General features: G+C 39.1%; 1 protein-coding gene across 14 annotated transcripts in view; it reads left to right on the top strand.

The window, feature by feature from the left end:
• The window catches only part of caska (calcium/calmodulin-dependent serine protein kinase a), a 206,193-nt gene that overhangs the window by 84,344 nt on the left and 100,975 nt on the right, over positions 1 to 20,874 (top strand). For all 14 annotated transcript variants that reach the window (XM_059500239.1, XM_059500236.1, XM_059500240.1 and 11 more), the window contains exon 2: positions 11,501 to 11,613. In XM_059500239.1, the coding sequence (XP_059356222.1) occupies positions 11,501 to 11,613 (113 nt within the window). The remainder of the gene's footprint in view (positions 1 to 11,500; positions 11,614 to 20,874) is intronic.

The following is a 20,874-nucleotide window of genomic DNA, read 5'->3' as shown; positions in this document are numbered from 1 at the left end:
CTACAAAAAACAACTACAGTTTTTCTTTATTTTTTATTTAAATGCTTTTTGACATGAATAATGTCACAATAAAAAAGTGAAAGTAAGTTTAATATTTGTTTTCTTTTTATTTATTATATAATAATACATTTAAAAATGTTTACAGCATTAAGCTAACTGAGACTTGTCATATCCCTTGCAAATCATTGCTCTTTTTTATTTTATTTAATTGCTTCTACTGTCCTCACTTGTAAGTTGCTTTGGATAAAAGCATCTGCTTAATGACTAAATGTAAATGTAATGTTAAAAAAAACCTCACTATTGATCAGGACTTCCTAAAGACTGAATTGTCTGACACTCCATCCTTCTTACAGAATAAAAAAAAAACACACCTTTTGTGTGGCAATAGGAGCTACACACTGCATAATTACTGGTGCTGTATGATTTACGATATTATCGTATAGTACTAAAACCATTTCAGTCATTTCATTCATGGTCATTGTACTGGTATATTGTGACACCCCTATTGTAAAGTATATAATATTTTTATTATTTTGATTATGGTGGTATATAATGTTCTTGAGAAGCTTTTTGACTATTTTAAACCCTGAATTGAGTGAGAATTCTGCTACTTTCTTCAGTGTCATGATCTTTCTTCCATCTTTTTTAATCCAATACCCGGTTTCTCTTACTAAGTGCCGCAGGAGATTGAGAATTGAACGTTTGAGTCTGATTACATTGAGAAGGGTAGAGACAGATTACAAGTTTCTGATTGCCAGTGGAGTGGGCTCTCTCTCTTTATCTCTTTCTCCCGATTCCTGTTCCCTTTAAATCTGTTACGCTGGCACAGTAACCTGGACAGACTTGCTGCTCATCACCCACAGCGCCTGCCATGACACTTCCTCTATGTAAAAGGGCAAATAGAGGACGTTAGTTTCATTCTTTCTCATGTAGATTATATTCACTCAAAAGATTTATATAGATATATATTTTTGCCTTCTTGGGTAATCTCACTTCAGAACACCTTTAAACCTAATCCACAGCTTTTCTCCATTTGCCTTACTCATTTGTATTGTTGAACCAGTCCATACCAGTTGGGCGTCAGTGTTTAATCTACACCCTGCCACTGAGGTTGTTGATGCCAGCTGGAGGCTGTAATGATCTTATGTGCTCTGGCCACTGCGGAGAGAGGCACAGCAGGCATTGCATTGGGCAGCCCGGGTCTCCTAGCCACAAGGACAACAGATCTCTCCACGCCTGCTCCATCAAGCTTTGCCCTGGCAGCAGTGCTTTCTGATTAGCTGTGGCAGCTGTGGCCAACAGGGCGGTGTGGCCAGCTGGCACAGGTATCTGATGTTGCTGCTGCTCTATAAAGAGCTAGAGGACCAGCAAGCAGAGGAAAACGGGAGAGACAACATCATCTCATATAGAGCCATATGCACATGTTGGTTTTTACTTTATATGTGGATCAGGAAGGACTGATGGATAATTGTTTTCGAATACAAAGAAAAAATATATATATACTCAAGTGTTCACATCCAAAACCCAAATTGGGTTCATGTGTAGGACAAAAAAAAAATCAGCACACACAAATTACAGTTCCAGATAATTTATTAATAAAATAGTGCAACTTTTCGTCCATTCAGATTGTGCCTGACACACCCATGACTGGAAAAACATAAACTTTATGGAGATATAAAACCACTGTGCAGACATCTATCCTTTTTTACAATGCCCTTGTTGAGATGTAACAGTATGACTTGATGTATCTTTAAGAAGTGTGTGTTACACACATTATGCTTTTATATATTTATAGCATGTTTTAAAACAATTTTTCTTTAGAGATAAATAATAAAAGAAAAGGTGAAAAATAAAAAAATAATCAACTGTGTATGTTTGATCATACTCATTTGCAACACGGTGGTTATATTTTTATCTAAATTGTATGCAGATATGCCGGTAATTTTGAAACTAGCTTTATTTGTTCATGGCTGGGAAAATTCAATACAAACTGAGCATTTCTTCTAGTGCCCTTCCGCTTCTTGTTGTCTATGGAAATGAAGTTTGAAAATGTTCACCATCCTAGCATACTGTATGTATCATCTTCAGTTATTTGCTGTGGTAAATTCTTCTACAGTTTGTGTAGTTGTATGTGTGTGTATTGGCCAGCGAAGACAGGAAATCATTAGCACTGTCTGGGAGGAAAGGTGCAGAGTGACGCAGCTCTAATGGAAGCTAGGGTTGCTGTCTGCTCTGCCAAAGACCCCTGGGAAGCACCCGGAGCATTCATCTGCCTGTCTGTCTGCTGTCTCCCTGTGCTCTAGAGCTCAAACACCATGACTTCCTCCTCTGCTTTGGCTTTCTCTAGTTTAGAAACTCGTTACTCTGATTTCACATCAGTTTGGCTTTGCTCACCTCACAAGTTTTTTGATTTTCTGCTGAAAACCAAGATGCTCTTGAGGCAGTACGATCTAATTTACAAAGCTTTGTCTGACCTACGATCAGGTCTTCCCCTCCATCTGTAGGTTGCACTGTCAGACAGGGCAGGCCTTCCCCCACACTGTGAACTAAACAGGTGTTTGGTTATTGCTCTGTACCTATGTGGTTTGGCGGTTTATTATTGCTCGAATCTCAGCAGTGTAAGTTAGCGGGGGCGAGCACGTCTTTGAACAATTGCCTCTTCCTGTGATGCTGCCAACGTATTGTTTTTTCTTAAACCAATGAAGGGAGATGTCAGAACAGAGCAGAACAAATAGACGAGGAGAACGGCACTTTACCTTGGAGGAATCGTTCACAGTCAGGCTAAATGTTGAGAACAGATTCTTATAGAAATCTTTAATATTCACTTTTTAAACTTTTTTTAAAAAAAAAGTGCAACTCCTATCTTGAGAAAATATCTCTTTGAGAATGCATAACAGTGTATTGTTTGATTTTTAAATCAGACTGTGGGTTATTAAAGTCTTTGCATAAGCTTATGGCTTAGCCAGTCAGGATGCTTGACAAAGCCCCTGCAGACACATTTTGCCCACTTAAAACTCGCAGAGAGATTTAGGTGAACTGCAAGATTTGTCGTCCTCTGAAATAGAAGCCATTATTTTAAATTGCAACAGTATTTTAAAATGTAACAGTTTTACTGTGTTTTTGATTAAATGCAGCCATGGTGAGCATAAGAGACTTCTGAACTTGTAAACTGTAATTTATAAATTTGTTTATTTATTGCATTTAGAACAATACTCATTAGTGTAAGAACAAATATCTCGATAAGGGTGACAGCTGTAATCAACATTTGAACAAACATTATGCTAAATATATCCGGGGGTTAAGATTCAGTTTATTTTAAGGTTATTTTTATTTTTGTTTTTTTGGAGGTTGAGAACTGTGAAATCTGTGGTGGTCTTAAACTGGTGCATATTCAGTAAACATGTAAATACCTATTCCATTTGTCCGGAAGGACAAGAAATAAGACCAATCCTTTGTACCGGTAACTTTTGATCTGACACCATGTAATCTATCTCAAACTGTGGTACAGTAGGTGGCCTTCTTTTGACTATAACAACTGTTGGAGTGGTGCAGTTTTTCAATGCTCTTCTGTTTGTGTTCATGCCATTACGAGAGTAAAGAGCTGATGCACATATTTGTATGGAGCACCTGTCCCGTGATGCATGTGATATCTCTGTGTGCGTGTGTGTGCTGTGAGTGCCTGCGCTTAACAGTCTGGCGATAAGAGACTGAGGGGAGGAGAAGTGAAATGAGCTGCTTTATTCTGCTGAAAATATGCTAATGAAATTCACTTAGGCTTCATTTCCCAAATGTTTGCTCTCTTCTCTGAAGTAAATCTTGATTTGAGATTTTTTTTTCTTCCTTGGAGGGAGCTTTCCTGTATTGTTCTTCTGCTTCAGGGTTTGTGACTGCCACGGACATGAGCTAATGTTTTGACCACTATTCAAAGAGTGTCTAAATTTGCGTGTGTATGCATACTTGAAATTAAGGCATGTGACTTGTTGCATTCCCGGCATCAGCTGCCAAGAATTAAAGATGTCTGCTGTCAGCGGTAGTGGTCTAGAAACACTCTTTCTGCTTTACCTTCATGATCTTGCTTTTCAGGCATCATACTGTACTGTAGATTTGTTTCTGATGGCTGTTTCAAAGTTACATTTTATAATTTCATGGAAAGGCAATCCAAGAATGTAGTGTGATAAACTCAAGATATGTACACAAGTCTTGTATCTTTGTCTTTTTGTTTGATTTTGCAAAAACTTTTTTTGCATCAGGTTTGTACTGTTGTTTTTTACTTCGCGGCTGGTTGGTTTGGTTCATATGGAGCCTCTAATGGGACATGGTGGTGGAAAAAAAATCAGAGTGAGTGAAAAAATTTGAGGCGGGAATAAAAAATATTCTCTCGCAAAGATATTTGCATTCCCTCACAGAACATTTAAATTCTCAGCAGAACAGAAGCATTTTCCTTCCATATAGAAAACATGGCTTAATGAAGAATATAGAATAAAAAGAATAAAAAGACAATAAGAATAAATACAAATATTCTATAGAAATTATAACAAATATATTCTGTGTACATGCTAGCAGATGAGCCCATATGAGCTGAATTGCATTATAAACGTTTTCTTCCCCATAGAAAACCACGCTTAATGTGGCTCAAACACCGTTATCACCGTCAGCACCATCTATCGCGGCAAGCCGTAACTTGGAACAGAGCTTCTCCGTCTCTGACTCTTTGTACCAGCAGCATAAATCGAGCAGTCAGCAAAAGCAGTCTCCACAGCGCCTCAGTTCTCCATTGTGTGTTTTTGCAGTAAGAACGTGGGTGGTATGTGAGTTTATGTGAGTTTCCCCTCACAGCCCTCTTATTTCTCCACTTCACTGAAAGCTATTATATCCACTCACTGGGCCATGGACAAGCATGCTGTAAAACACATGACATTTACAGTACTGACCTCCTTTTGTGATGAATTCCCTTTGTAAGTGCATGGAGGGACGTTCTTTAAATCACATTCCTGGGATGGATGGGAATTCTGGACTGAGGGTCTTTCATGTGGAGCTGGACTGGCAGGGTTGTATGATGCACATAACTCACCTGTTATAACTCAGCATGCCTGTCTCTAAAGGCCTTTCTCACACATGTGGGTGACCTCAGCTGCTTGTATCCAGGCTGACATTGTATTTTGATTTGTTATGGCTGAGCATTAAGGTCTTGGAATTAGGGGTGCACCGGTCACGATCGGCCGATCGAGAACCGGCTTTACTGACGAGATGCGCATTAACGATCGGCCGATCGTGATCGGTGCACCCCTACTTGGAGTATCAATCCCCTTTCTTTTCTGTAAGGCCTTGTTCCCTTTAGGTCTTTCGAGATTACACAATTGACTGTTTGTGATTGTTTGGTGCACTTTAAATTCTAATCATGTATTGCCACCAAAATCGAATCCCAAAAAGGTTTTTCTTTTTTTTTCTTTTTTTACACTATAGCAGTTCAGTATGAGAGTGAACCATCTGAGCACACCATGCATTGTGAACAGATTGTTAACATTTATTTATTATAATTGCATATAAGACCTTGATTACGTTTTTCTGCATGTCAATTAAAAAATTGTTTGACTTTGACAAACCCTGGGCCAATGCTATTGTTCACAGAGCAGATGCATGCAGTGCACTGGTTGCTCTATCGTGCAGCTGCTTCCTGAATGTGTTGTGGAGAGTCCGAGCAGTATCATTTCTTTCTGAAGACCTCCTTTACACCGTCTGCATCCAGCTACCACTGATTTTCCGGTCTCCATTGTGGCTCCAGTGGCTGTAATCTTTGTAAAATTAGCTTCTGAGATGCAGATTTCCTTTTCGTTTTGTTACATTTCCGTTTTGAATTAGCAGTTTGAGTGGGTTTTTATTCAATCCCCATTTTTTCTCCTCCTTCGCCTTTCCTAGATGGTAAGTGATTTAGAAGCTGATCTTCAGTCTACAGCAGTTGAAACTCAAGTGTTGGAATGATGTCAGCATTTTCATCATCTAGATTTACATTACACTCTAATGAAATCTCTACTGCTTTGTCTGTGAACACAATCAGTCAAGCCCTTTATCACTCACGGTTAAATATCAGCTAATTCTGTCATAAAGTGCGGGTCTATGTGAGTGAGTTCTTGTGTTAATTATGTGCCTTTTTGCACAACACAGTTTCATTAACAAAAGCACAAGACATTGGGCACTTTTGAATAAAAATATGTTTCATATCCAGTTATTAAATAATTATAAATCATTTTATTTATATTAAAATCACTATTCTGATGCCACATACGAGAATGTTTTTGAAAAACTAAAGCACATTTGCTGCAATGTATCAACTAATTGTTGTAATTCTATAATTTTCTGGTAATGCTCAGTTTGTTAGAATTATTAAAACTACTGTTACAACATTTACCTAAAATCCACTTAATGCCACTTTTATTTTGGTAAAGGGGTCATATGATGATTTTTTTAAAGATCATTATTATTTTGTGTATTTGGTGACACAGCTCACACAGCATATCCCTAACACTAACTGCGGTTACTAAACATTTGGGCGGCATCACGCAAATATTTACACACAGTGACATAGACATGGGGACGGGGGCATGTTTGAATGAGCCATTTTAGGGGGGCGTGGCATCATATGACCCCTGAACACACTCCCATGCCTGACAGAAAAAATATGTTCTGGAATGCAAGTTCCTCTTATCACTTGTTCTCTGTTTTACTACCTCTAGTTCCCATATTTACTTCTTTCTTTGAAACACTAGACGAGTTGACTTTGCTTGGTGTTTATGGTTTTTGTTTTGAGTGGGTTTTGTGAACATTAATCAAGACCTAAGCAAGCATTTGTCATTCTTCATTAAACTGCCACATTGTTTGTTACAGAAGTGAGGTCGTTCCATTTGTCCTTTTGTTTTATGCATTGACCTTAGTTACGCATATCGACACAGTACATGCATTAATTCATGTACACACACCTGTGCACAGACAGACCCTTTGCCTAATGTATAACAAATGCTATTCTTTCTGGACATGCTATGCTTTTGAAATGACAAGGAGTGGCCTTGGGCAGCAGTGGCATGGCCATTCAAACTGAAGGGCAAAAAGTAGATTTTTAATTAAGATGATGTTGCATGATTGTCATTGCAGCGATTGCACAATTGCAAATATTGTCAGTAAGTTTTTCTTTACCTTATATATATTATTATTATTATATTATTTTTTCTTAAGTACAATGCTGAACATTCTCTGTGCAGTGTGGCCATGTTTGACCGACATGCAACCCTGAGCTGCAGGTACCCACGCACACATGCCGTCTGAGGAGTTATTTTCCACAGGAGAAACCCTACACCTACGCCATCATCTCTTGCTCACTGTAACAGATACCAGATGTCACAAAACACCAGCGTTCTTCCCCTGCCAGCCTCCCCGCTGTCTGACCGATACTCTCATCCTCCACTATATCCTCTTCTGTACTTCTCTTTTCTCTCATCTTCCTGCGTCACATCTCTCTCTGTGCTTCTTTTCCTGTTTTGACTCTACTTTCCTTCCTCAGCTCATATTTCTGCCTGCCAGCACATCTCCCCCTGTCATGCTCTGCTGCAGAGGACATCTCCTCTGTCCATCATTATTTATGATCGTACTGCACTCTTGCACAGAAAGACACTTCAATGAAATATTCACCTGCTCAACTTGCTGTAAAGTGGTTTAGCCGGACTTGTTTATCCTGTGTCTGTGACCTGTACCCACTGTTCTCATGTCTGCACTGGTCTTATCTAATCTGCCTGCTTCTTTCTGGCACCAAACACGGCATCCCTGCTGCGTGCTACAGCATGTCGCTGCTTGTGCTTGTCATCTAGCAGCTGCTGTGAGCGAACGGCCGATGCACACTTACTGCACCATTTCGATTTGCAAAGGCTCCCATAATGCTATGTTAAATCAGCACAGCAGGGCATATCACAGGTTTCTCTCTGCACTGGTTTTTGTCAAATGCATTTTTCTTTTCACTGAATATAGTGAGTTTAGTGTTTCTTTGAATAGTGAAAATTCCCAAAGATCCCATTGACATACATAATATGGATTCAAAAAATACTATGATAGTCAATGGGAACCCAAACTGTTTTGTTACCAATATTATTTAAGTTATTTTGTGATTCACAGAAGAAAGAAATGTATTTTTCTTGGAGAAGCTCCTTAAAATAGATTTTGTTAATCAATTAAGTTGTAATGATTTTCAACCAGCTTTGTATTGTTGTGACATATGTAGTATAAAGTGAATAAAGAATGTGTATTACTTGTTACCTGCACCAAGATTGTGTTTATTTGAGCAGAATTTAGATTTGTTGTCATTGCTGATTCTATTACTTTTCTGTTTAATACTGTAAAGCTGCTTGAAAAAAAAAAACGCTGTCATATAAGTTGCTATATAAGTAAAGGTGATGAATAGACATGATCAGGATCTCCATTTATTTGTCAGCAGAAGTCCACCGAATTACATAGCCCAGGTCTTTTGTGAAAACTACAGATTGTATGTACACACTTTTGTACCCCTGTTCATGGATAGACTGACTGAACCCAGTGAATTATGGATGTATGAAGTTGTTCTACCTTGTTTATACCACAGGAGTTGTTTCTCCTGTTTTTTTTTTATGCATTTCTAACGCCATAGACAACAAACTTTTATTAAAACCCCCATACTGTCAGTGGTGACTTATCCATTTAAACAGATGTGATTATACTGGACAACTCTGCACTTTCATAGAGACTATTTAGACTATTTTTCCTACTTTTATTAGTTATTATGGCTGTCAAGAAGAGCCTCTAGAAACAGTTTGATGAGCTTTGAAACATTTGATTGTTAATATCTTTGTTGGAAAGGAAATTTAGAGACTGGACCAGCAAGATATTCCTCAGTCAGCATTATTTTTCCCCCACAAAAGGAAGAGTCAGTTTGTTTAACCTGTCAGTGGACATCAGACTCCACCGCAACTCCTTCAGGACTTCAGGACAATTCATATAAATGCATACCGTCTGATGCCTTGAATAAACAGCTCAGTGCGTCTAAATATTTTTTGCATTTGTGGTTGGTGTTAATACATAACATCATGTATGTAACGTCTGTTGAACGTTTATGCCAAAAACAACATGAGGACCATGACCGATTGAGTAGATGAAGGCCATTCAGATGTTATGGCGCTTCTGAGTGTCATTTATCCACAGTTCCAGCAGTTTAGCATGACCGAGTCCAGCTCTGAGCCTCGCGTGGCTGCACCTCGGCTCTCTGCCAGTAAGCAGCTTTGCGCTTCACGCCATCTGCTCCGGCAGTTTGTGTTGGGGGAAACACAGCCCCTCTCGCACCCGTATTAGCAAGATACAGTGATAATAATAAGCTCTCAACTATCTCTTCAATTTGCATTCTTCTCCAGTTTGCCGGCATTGCAACTTTATAGCTTAATCAGAATAGACTTTTGCTTGAATTGCAGATATTTTATTAATTAAGAAGTGTCTGCTTGTTTCTTGAAGGTCAGCAGACTGGTGTGAGTCGCAAAGGAAAGGACATGAGATAAGATTTTTTTTAGGTTAAACATTGGGTGCATTTACATGCAGTCATAAAAAAAATATTCTTAATGATATGACATCATGTAAGGTCATGTTAACTCCTTAAAACCATGTTGTTTTATAATGCTAAGGTCATACAACACATTTTTTTTCCCCAGCTCCATGATCTGATTAGCTACATCATAATGATGATTTCTACATCTCATGTAATTTGGGTTTTTATAATGAGCTGATTTTTGATTGAGATTAATTCTCTATCACTTGGTTGAGATTTATTGTTATAAATCCTTTATTGTTACTGTTATTGATGGTCTTGCTGGTGTTTCTTAAAAGCAATGAGTGACAAGACTGATGGTGCACCCATTCATCGTGATGTGCCAGACAAGACCTTTTAACTTTGTGGCTTATTGCTTTAGTAAATCTCAGCAAATGCTCCACTTAAAAACTCAATTACTCGTGACTTGTAGGACAAAACTACCCAGCAGTCTGTGTGTTTGTGTGCTTTTTACATTTTTTACATCTGTGTACTTGGCTAACGCTGTGTGTATGATTTGAATGGCTCTATCTGAAAAATACTGCCTTCTGTCCTATGCTGGCAGCGTAGATTAATTTAAATATATATATATTTACACTACTGTTCAAAAGTTTGGGGTCAAGATATTTTTTTAAGAAATGAATAGTTTTATTCAGCAAGGATGCATTAAATTGACCTAAAGTGACAGTAAAGACATTTTTTCAGCATTCATTTATAGGCACAATGTAGCACTGCTGCTCTCCAAACACTCCTCTCTTAACTCTGTCCTCCACACGTTCACTGCACCTGCAGTTCATTAACAGTTCAGCCAGAGAACTCGGATGACAGGAAGACAGCAGCCTGCTTGAAAGTGTTCTCTGCGGAGCACTGACCTGGGAACTGTACAGAGAGAGGTTCTGACAACACATATTTCATAAAGTCTGTCTATTTTTATGTCTGGAAATCTGTGGGTCAGAGTGAACTGGGTCGTCTCTAATAAAATGTAACTTGCGTACCTGAGGAGGAGGGTGAGAAACTCTTATTAACTCGCCAGCAGTAATTTAGAGAATAAATGTCAAGTTTGAAAATGTGGCCATGCTGAGCTTAAAGTATGTAAATATTAAACCAGCTCATTTTCAATCACTGTAGAGAAATAAATACATATATTTTACTGTAAAAGAAAAGAGATGATTAGATCTGTCAAGCTTGAAGCTACATCCTAAGAATATTTACATTTGGATGACGTTTTATTAATTTGTGTCTGATTTATTTTAATTTGTATTTTATTGGCATAATATGAGAATTAAAAAGTTTCTCTCTTTAATGTTTTTTTTTTTTTTTAATCAACTGACTGCACATCATCTTTACCGATAGGACAGAAACACAAACCGGTCTCTCTGCTGCCATCTTTCTTCAGGCCTGCTGAAACACTCAGAGCTCATGCTGAGAAGTGTTAAAGGCTTTGGGAAATCAGATCACAGTTCTTCACAGAGAGCCAGTCTCTCCCCAGCCTCTACTCCCCGCTGTTCCTCAAACACTCAGAACATTCTTATCATTCTCATTGCTGATGTGAGCATTCCTTCATTCCTAGAAAGAGGCCAGGTTTTTTACTTCAGCCGCCGACACTCAGCTTGTGGCTGTCAAGCCACGTGCGGCTCTAATGACGTTGTTGAAATGGAAAATCTCACTTTCCCCAAAAAAGCTTTTCCATATGAGGCGTAATTGTATTAATTAATTGTGGGTACTTGGTCTTGCTACATATTACTTTTTTTTTTTTATTTAAGAATTAATGCTGTGTAAAGATTAAATCATAATTTAATTTCAACAATTTTAAGATTTGTACATCTCATTTACTATAATTAAATTGCAACATGGCCCATCTTTATCCCAGAATGTGCCGGACTCTAATTTACATGTTTTTTTTCTTTTCAGGGGGCCGTTTAGTGTGGTACGAAGATGCATCAATAGGGATACAGGCCAGCAGTTTGCTGTGAAGATTGTGGATGTGGCCAAATTCACCTCCAGTCCTGGCCTGAGCACAGAAGGTACAGTAAAACATTTGTTTTCCTCTATAGGTGACGATTGTGAGAATAATTCATCAGCTGTGACCTTTCCAGAGCTCAGAATACTCAGTGTTATCTCATTAAGCACTCAATTATTTACATAGAGAAGGAAATGAACCAGACAGGATGTTTGGATGGGGTTTGTCATGATTTGATCAACCACTCTCTTATCAGGACCTTCTGAGAGGAAATCCTGAATGTCTTCACCACCAACTCATCTCCTAATCATCTGCAGTTTTAGTAACTAATACAGCTGTCCAACATGTACTGTGGAATTAGCATCACTTTGTTGATGTGAAAATAGAAGTGCTGCTTGGCTGTTACATACAGGTGCATCTCAATAAATTAGAATGTCGTGGAAAAGTTCATTTATTTCAGTAATTCAACTCAAATTGTGAAACTCGTGTATTAAAGGAGTCATATGATGTGATTTTAAATTTTCCTTTGTCTTCGGAGTGTTACAAGCTCTTTGAATGAAGAAGATCTGTGAAGTTGCAAAGACTAATGTCTCAAATCCAAATAGATATTCTTTATAAAAGTTGAGACTCGTCCAAGCCCCCCTGAAATGGCTCATTCTAACACGCCCCACATATCTACGTCAGTATGTGGGAAGATTTGCATAACGCCACCCAGGTGTTCACTCAAAGAAAGAAGGCGTACTTTTTATTCTTGTTGTAGAATTGTTGTTTCCAATGTCGCCATGTCGTATAGACACTGTGTGTTTCACTGTGAAAGCGAAACTACTTTGTTTGACCTTCCAAAAGAGGACGATATCCGCTTTGTCATGCCTGGGGCTGATCCATCCTGGTCACTGAGGAAATATATCAACTTTGCACTGTGGATCGCCGAATTGGCTTTCACCATGGATGAATCGGCGTCCAGCCCGGGGTCGTCACATGTGGTTGCTGCAAGACCAAGGTACGCTTTGTAGAATCTGCCTGCCGCACTGTTCTTAAGCCACCCGCCTCTGCTCATTCAAGATGGCCGTGGCTCACTCTACACCATGGCTCACTCAAGGCCGCGGTGTGTGACGTTGTTCCATTGAGAAATCGAAACCATTTTGTTTTTGCCTTCCAAAAGAAAACATGACTAGAAATCATGTTTATATCATGTTTATGACCGGCCCTGAATCATGTGTGTAATCAGTCTAATGGATGGGCGAGACGTCATAGGCTGGTGACGTCAGAGACCAGGAAGCTGTGTGTGCTGTGAAACCGTCATTTAGCCTGTAGGAATGAAGCAAGCGCCCGCAGGGATGCCAGAAGTATGGCCCCTAGACGCAGCGTCTCGTTCACTCATAAACACATTTTATTACTCCAAATGCACAAAATAATGTTATTTTTAGCAGCATCATATGATGACCCCTTTAAATAAATTCAGTGCACACAGACTGAAGTAGTTTAAGTTTTTGGTTCTTTTAATTGTGATGATTTTGGCTCACATTTAACAAAAACCCACCAATTCAATGTCTCAACAAATTAGAATACTTCATAAGACCAATAAAAAAAAAATCATTTTTAATGAATCGTTGGCTTTCTGGAAAGTACTGTATGTTCATTTACTGTACATGTACTCAATACTTGGTAGGGGCTCCTTTTGATTTAATAACTGCCTCAATTCAGCTTGGCATGGAGGTGATCAGTTTGTGGCACTGCTGAGGCAGTATAGAAGATTCTCTATGGGCTTCAGGTCTGGTGATTTTGCTGGCCAGTCAAGCACACCAACACCATGGTCATTTAACCAACTTTTGGTGCTTTTGGTTGTGTGGGCAGGTGCCAAATCCTGCTGGAAAATGAAATCAGTATCTTCAAAAAGCTGGTCAGCAGAAGGAAGCATGAAATGCTCCAAAATTTCTTATTAAATGGGTCCAGTGACTTTGGTTTTCAAAAACACAATGGACCAACACCAGCAAATGACATTGCACCCCAAATCATTACAGACTGTGGAAACTTAACACTGGACTTCAAGCAACTTGGGCTATGAGCTTCTCCACCCTATGACCTTGGTTTCCAAATGAAATGCAAAACTTGCTCTAATCTGAAAAGATGACTTTGGACCACTGGGCAACAGTCCAGTTCTTCTCCTTAGCCCAGGTAAGACGCCTCTGATGTTGTCTGTGGTTCAACAAATTCCTTGACGCGTCTGTGTGTGGTGGCTCTTGATGCCTTGACTCCAGCCTCAGTCCATTCCTTGTGAAGTTCACTCAAATTCTTGAATAGATTTCGTTTGACAATCTTCATAAGGCTGCGGTTCTCTGCAGCTTCTTTGACAATGAATGTTTGTGGCTCCTTGTGAAGAATTGTCTTCTGGACAACTGTCAGATCAGCAGTCTTCCCCATGATTGTGTAGTCTAGTGAACCAAACTGAGAGACCATTTTGAAGGCTCAGGAAACCTTTGCAGGTGTTTTGAATTGCTAAGCTGATTAGCATGTCACCATATTCTAATTTGTTGAGAGTTTTTGTTAAATGTGAGCCAAATCATCAAAATTAAAAGAACCAAAGACTTAAAGGCGCAATATGTAATTTTTCTGCTTTAAAAATAGCAGATATTACTATATCTATGTTATATATATTTTTTAGTTGTGTACTTACATTATACCGACAGTTTCCACGAACTTTCAAATCCGGAGAAAATTATAGTTTAATTAGAAGACACGGCACGTTTCTTTATTTCCGTTTTGTCGCCCGTCTATGGCGTCATATAAACTTTGACCCCTCTAGTTTATCTAACTTCCTGCGGAACCGCCAAATACAAAGGTGAACAGAAGCAAAGACGAGACGAAGAAGAAAAAGTAGTAGCTAGCCTTGATCGAGACTATTATATTTTATATTTATATTGTTTATATTCGTATTTATACCTCAATCAATAACTTAGTTATGGATAATGATTATGCTTTGCCTGCACGTTCTGTGAAGCGCAAACGTACGGGTGAAATAAATGACCTGAGAAGGTTTTGGGACAAGAGAAGAAACTAGACACGGGTAAATATTGGAGTTGCATTTCCAAGATAGAGAGAGCTTCGTGACAAGCTGAAACTACAGAGAGATGCTTGCATTCTAATAAACAGGTATGCATCCATTCAGCTAACTATATCTATCCGTATATTTTGTGAAACGATGATGTCTTGTGTAAAACGCAGACGGACTAGCTCTCATGTAGACTATAATGTAAATCTACATGTGTTCTATATCTATCTGGATAAAGTAGCTTCAAATGCAGTTCACTATCTTGTTTGATATCATAGTATAAACGTAATTATAATTATTAACGAAAGGCAACCGTGTTTTTTTAACATATATTATTACTAGCTAGATGGAATATTGATTTGATAGGGGTCTGATAATTCATATATCTCTCCGTTCGAAAATACGTGATTGTCAAAATACTAAGGCCGGTGACACACTGGCTGCGTGGTGTCTCTGCTGCGAATTTATGTCAACCTATAGACTTTCAAACATCAAAATGTCATGAATTAATATGTATTTGTGTACAAAATTACATATAAACTTTTTCCTATTATATTTTGCCAGGCGTCGGTTCTATTTCTAGCATGCACGCGTTTTCCGCGCGCCTCGAGCGGGGCCTGAGACGCGCGTCTCTCGCAGGCAGTCTGCAAGCTCTAACCTATTAACATGGGAGCCAAATTAAAAACTGACACGCCACGCAGCTGAGACGCTTGCGCCACGCATCCAGTGTGTCGCCGGCCTCAGTTAAAATGAGTGAGGAATGTGGGGAGCGACAGAGCGCGTGTTCCAATGAACAACAACTCCCATGAGCCTACGCTCTTTCCCGACGTCATCGAAGTACGTCTTATGTTATTATTTTGATTGAGTGACCCCTGGTGGCCGAAAATCCCATACTGTACGTTTAAACTACTTCAGTCTGTGTGCACTGAATTTATTTGTTACACGAGTTTCACAATTTGAGTTGAATTACTGAAATTAACTTTTCCACAACATTCTAATTTATTGAGATGCACCTGTATATACGTAATGCCGAGAGTGGACAGGATGTGTGTTTTGCTGAGATCGTGGATAGGCCTGCTGATCATACAGTAAAGTACATTACAGTGGGATAGAGCAGTGGTTCCCAAACTTTTCCATTCCACGACCCACCTAGACAAGTGTAATATATTTCACGACCCACCAAAATATTAAAAAAAAAAAAAAAACAACGAGTGAAATTACTTTAAACCTAATCTTACTTAAAATTTTTATGACAGAAATTAAGTATTTAAGAAAAATAACCATTTTATTTTAGAGTACAACTGAAAATTTCACTACAAATTTACAAGTTTTAATTTTTGTTTACTGGCGTTAAAATATGTAGTGTCCATAAAAACGTGAAGCAGGCTCACTCCAGTGAAGTGTGATCTGCGCTGCTGTGTTTTGTTGCATTCATGATCCTTCCGTGTGTGTCGGCGAGAACGGAGCACAATCCAACACTTTTTTAGAAAAGCATAAGAAGCAAAGCAGAACTATCTAAAACAGTTTGGAGATTAAAATAATTGTGAAATAGGTAAAAAAAGACCGATTGAACCTTTTAATGACATTGCTCTGAGACCTTCAAAACACGCAACGCACACGGACTTAATTGCAATTTGAAAATCACACTAAGGATATTGCAGTTCATTATTAATGTTGGTGGGCTATATCGTTGTGATGAGTGGGTTCCCAGTTCCCGCCTCCTTCTTCCTGTGATTGTGAAGATTTTAATGTTTTACACTGGTGCCGAAGCCAGGGAGGAAGGAGGGGCGCGCTGCCGAAGATCCTTCGCCGCTGGGGTGAATCCGCAGTGCCATCGAGCAGGGCGAAGGAGTCTGCCGCCGAGGGTGCTCGATGTGGTGGGCTGGAGTGAGTTGCCGGGGGGGGGGGGGGCGAACTCACTCCAGCCCACCGCCTCGATGACTCCTTCGTGGAAAGAGGTGGGAACCGGCGGACAATCAAACAAAGTTTTAATAACCAAATAAACACAAAACAGCGCGACAGCCCCTCTCGGATGACTGCCGTGCACAAATAAAAAACAAACACAAAATAAAACCCAGGCCTGGTCCTCTCTCGTCCTTCACTGTCATCGCTCCTCTTTTGTATCTTTCCGATCTCCTCCGTGGTTCTTGAGACCGGTGAGTGTTGCTCATTTCCCAATCACTCCACCGGCCTAGCTCTGTTCCCATGGCACTAGGCCCCGCCCCACTCGTCACATTCGTGCAGCCCTAGACTGAACTGTGTTAGTGTCTGTGTGTCATTGAAACGCAAAATTAGCTGCAGCCAAGTGACTTTGTGCGACCCACCTTGTTCCATTCCGTGACCCACGAGTGGGTCGCGACCCACAGTTTGAAAACCCCTGGGATAGAGGAACCTTGAAGACCTGACTTCTTACACCTGTTTCACACATACTCCGTCTGCGGTGCGCATGCGTTGCGTAATTTTTTACGCACCCATGTTAACGGATTCCAGCGTTCACACGGCACGCAGTTGCGGTCCGTCAGTGCGTTTCAGGAGCAGTGCGTCTGCAGCAGTGCAGAGATTGTTTACGTACCGAGTCTATTTTTGCTGTGCTGCATGCGCTGAATTAAAGTGACAGCGCATTGTTCGCGGTAAAAATGAACATGGATTGACATGGAAATGCAGTCATTTCACAATAAATATATACTAATTAAAGCCTACTGTGTTTCACACGCAACACATGGGTTTTGGCTAGATTTAAAACAAGAAAAAGAGCAACTTTAGAGAAACAATGCTTATATAATGTTGCCCTTTTATAGAGGCAGAAAAACAAAGTGATTTAAGACCCGTTGGATTGCGTGTAATAAAGATTTAAATGCAAAAGGCACGAGAGTCGACTGTTTCTGTCAGTGGTGAGTTTTAATTTTAAATGTTTGTGATATCCTCAAAGAGAAAAGTAGGCTAATGTTGTGTTTAAATGTGTTGCAGCTTGTTTCAGCAACTTATTATAAAAACCTAGCAGTCAAATGCATGAGTAATACGTTGTTTATATTTGAATTTAAATGTCTATGAAAGATTGTTACTGTACTGTGATGAAAGAGTATCACAATGCTGAAAAAGCTTTTTGATGTTTTTTTTTTTTTTACATGATTTGATATCAAAATAATGGACAAATGTTTTTTGTGGCTTACACAGCCGCGGATCAGAAGCGGACTGCAAACGCGTCCTGTGTGAAAGCACAATGAGTCCGTGCTGCTTCAGGACCACATACGTAACGCACTCGGACTGCAGACGCACTGCAGATGGATTATATGTGAAACAGGTTTTAACAGCAGAATGCTTGAGTGTTTTCAATGTGTGAAAAGCATCTACACAACAGGACTGTTTTTTTTTTTTTTTTAAACAACAGATAATGATACAGATTATTCTTTTTATGATTTAATGACACTGAAGCCTGGAGTAATGGATGCTGAAAAATCAGTTTTGGCATCTTTTTATTTTATTTATTTTTGTATCGTTTTTTTGTGCTATTTTTATTTATATGTATATATTTTTGGATATGGGGTGCCATGCTGCATTAGTGTTAGTTCTACTAATCGGCTCAAAAGAACTGTGTAAAGGGTGTCACACCTGAGAAAACTTTCCTCCCTGCAATGCCATCCTCTTCTGTTTAGATCACATTGACTGATTAAGAGTTGATTAGACGACTGCCTCTTGCTCTCATTTGCCTGTCACATTTCAGCTTCCTGTGTTGGCAACAGATCAATGTGAAGCTTGTCTAAAGGACAGGAGTAGTACACAAACATAACTAGACTGAATCGAGATGGTGTCAATGAAGTAACCTTACCCTCTTAATTTTTGTGGTATGTGTTTGTGTGTAAGATTTAGCAAAAACAACTAGTGGACCTTAGCTCAGTCAGCCAACAAGACTGACTGATATACTCTGTGTGTGCAGTACTGAGGTTGGAGTCTGCAAGTCTCTCTTGAGATAGACAGATTCACTGTACTTCCTCTGTCTCAGTGAGGGTGTGTGTAAGCATGGAAACATAGCTGAACAGTTTGAGCGTGAATTCTCTGAAGACTTTCTCTGAATTTCTTTGGGTAGGATGTTATGTACGCATGCATGTGAGAAAGAGATCTTTGCCCAGGGCTTTGTGTTATCTCAGTCCACTGCTAAACCTCTGTCTCATCACTTCTGGGTTTCACAGTCTCTGCAAACACTCAGCCCACCTCCCATCTGTCTTCCTCCTATGTGGGAGAGAACAACACACTCATGCTGGTATTTCAGAATTTACTGTAAAAATCATGAGAGTCAGTGATTAAAACGTAACTTTGACTTTTATCACTGTTACCTTTCAAATGTCTATTCTTCTCTGAGTTCAGGATAGAAACAACTATCTTTGCCTCCTTGTAGAGGTTAACGAGGACTCTCCATAGGCATAGTGGTTTTTATACTGTATACATTTTATATTTGCTCCCCTTACCTTAAACCTACCATGCACACAAAACTACTTGCAATAAAAGAAAAAAACAAACAAACACAAAAAAAACCTTTAGTATGTTTTTCAGTGATTTGGTTTATGGGGACAAAGGAAGTGTCCTCATAAACCATGTTTACGTTGTAGTACCTATGACATTATACACATTTGTGTCCTCATAAACCATACCAGAAACCGCACACACACCCTCGTCTCTAACATTATGAATTCTCTTATTGAGTGAAACAACTGTAGTGTAGAAGCTTCTCTTAATTTAACTTTTAAGTTCAGTAGCTATATTCTTTCAGGGAGATATGAAACCCGAGAGCTTCAAACACCATAAAACACAAATTTTCCACCTGGGTACAACAAATTTCTTAGTGTTTTTTTTTTTTGTAACTGAAATGTGAACTTTGTAATGGAAGGTAATTCATCTTTTCATACTAGAAGCATCAGCACTGCACAATAACTTCCAATCGTAGCAATTGCTTAATTAACAATGAGTGACTTCGGACCTTTGATATTTTTATGTGGCTGAGGCTACCCAGCACAATGTCCTGCCATAATGTCATGCCATATATCGCTGGCAGACACTTAAGTTTCCAATTTTTGCACTTGTTTTTAATTGGTTAAGATTATCTAGAAAGAAAAGAAAGAAAAGGCATGGTTTCCTTAAAATCTTCCATTACGATGTTGGTCGCTTTTTTACCACTGGAAAACCTTGTCTTTCATTATCATTACAATCATTGCACCCAGACCTGTGGAATCTCAGCTTAATCTGAAAAAATCAGCAGGGGCACACAGCCTGGTAATAAGCCATGTAGACAAGTAATACTTCCCATAATTAAATGACATTACTGACATTTCATCTAAAGATTCTGCTCTATAGTTTTTCTTTTGAGATAGTGGATATTTTTTCCACTTCTTACTCGTATTACATGATCTGTCCACAAAACACCTGTTTACATAACCTGGCATTCTTATCTGGGGGAAAAAATGTCTTGTTTAAATATTTCTGCAGACTTAAAGACATGTCATGTATAAAGCTCTTTTCGCTTAATAGTAAAATATGGTGTTTAAAATATATGGTAGTTTTGTGGGTGTGGGGTTTTCTTGTTGTTTTTCCCCTCTACTGTACTATGAATAAAAGGTAGTGAAAAGCAAAGAAGTGCCTTTTGTAGTACATGTACAGGTGCTGGTCATATAATTAGAATATCATCAAAAAGTTTATTTCACTAATTCCATTCAAACGTGAAACTTGTATATTATATTCATTCATTACACACAGACTGATATATTTCAAATGTTTATTTCTTTTAATTTTGATGATTGTAACTGACAACTAAGGAAAATCCCAAATTCAGTATCTCAGAAAATGTGAATATTGTGAAAAGGTTCAATACTGAATACACCTGGTGCCACACTCTAATCAGCTAATTAACTCAAATCACTTGCAAAGGCCTTTAAATGGTCTCTGTCTACTTCTTTAGGCTACACAATCATAGGGAAGACTGCTGACTTGACAGTTGTCCAAAAGACGACCATTGACACCTTGCACAAGGAGCGCAAGACACAAAAGGTCATTGCAAAAGAGGCTGGCTGTTCAGAGAGCTCTGTGTCCAAGCACATTAGTAGAGAGGCGAAGGGATGGAAAAGATGTGGTAGAAAAGTGTACAAGCAGTAGGGATAACCGCACCCTGGAGAGGATTGTGAAACAAAACCTATTCAAAAATGTGGGGGAGTGGACTGCAGCTGGAGTCAGTGTTTCAAGAACCACTACGCACAGACATATGCAAGATGGACATGCTGGTTTGGGGTG

The sequence above is a fragment of the Carassius carassius genome, chromosome 19 (assembly GCF_963082965.1).
Source record: "Carassius carassius chromosome 19, fCarCar2.1, whole genome shotgun sequence".
Taxonomy (NCBI): Eukaryota; Metazoa; Chordata; class Actinopteri; order Cypriniformes; family Cyprinidae; genus Carassius; species Carassius carassius.
The sequence above is the reverse complement of the archived record's forward strand: the minus strand, read 5'-3'. Positions and strand labels throughout refer to the sequence as shown.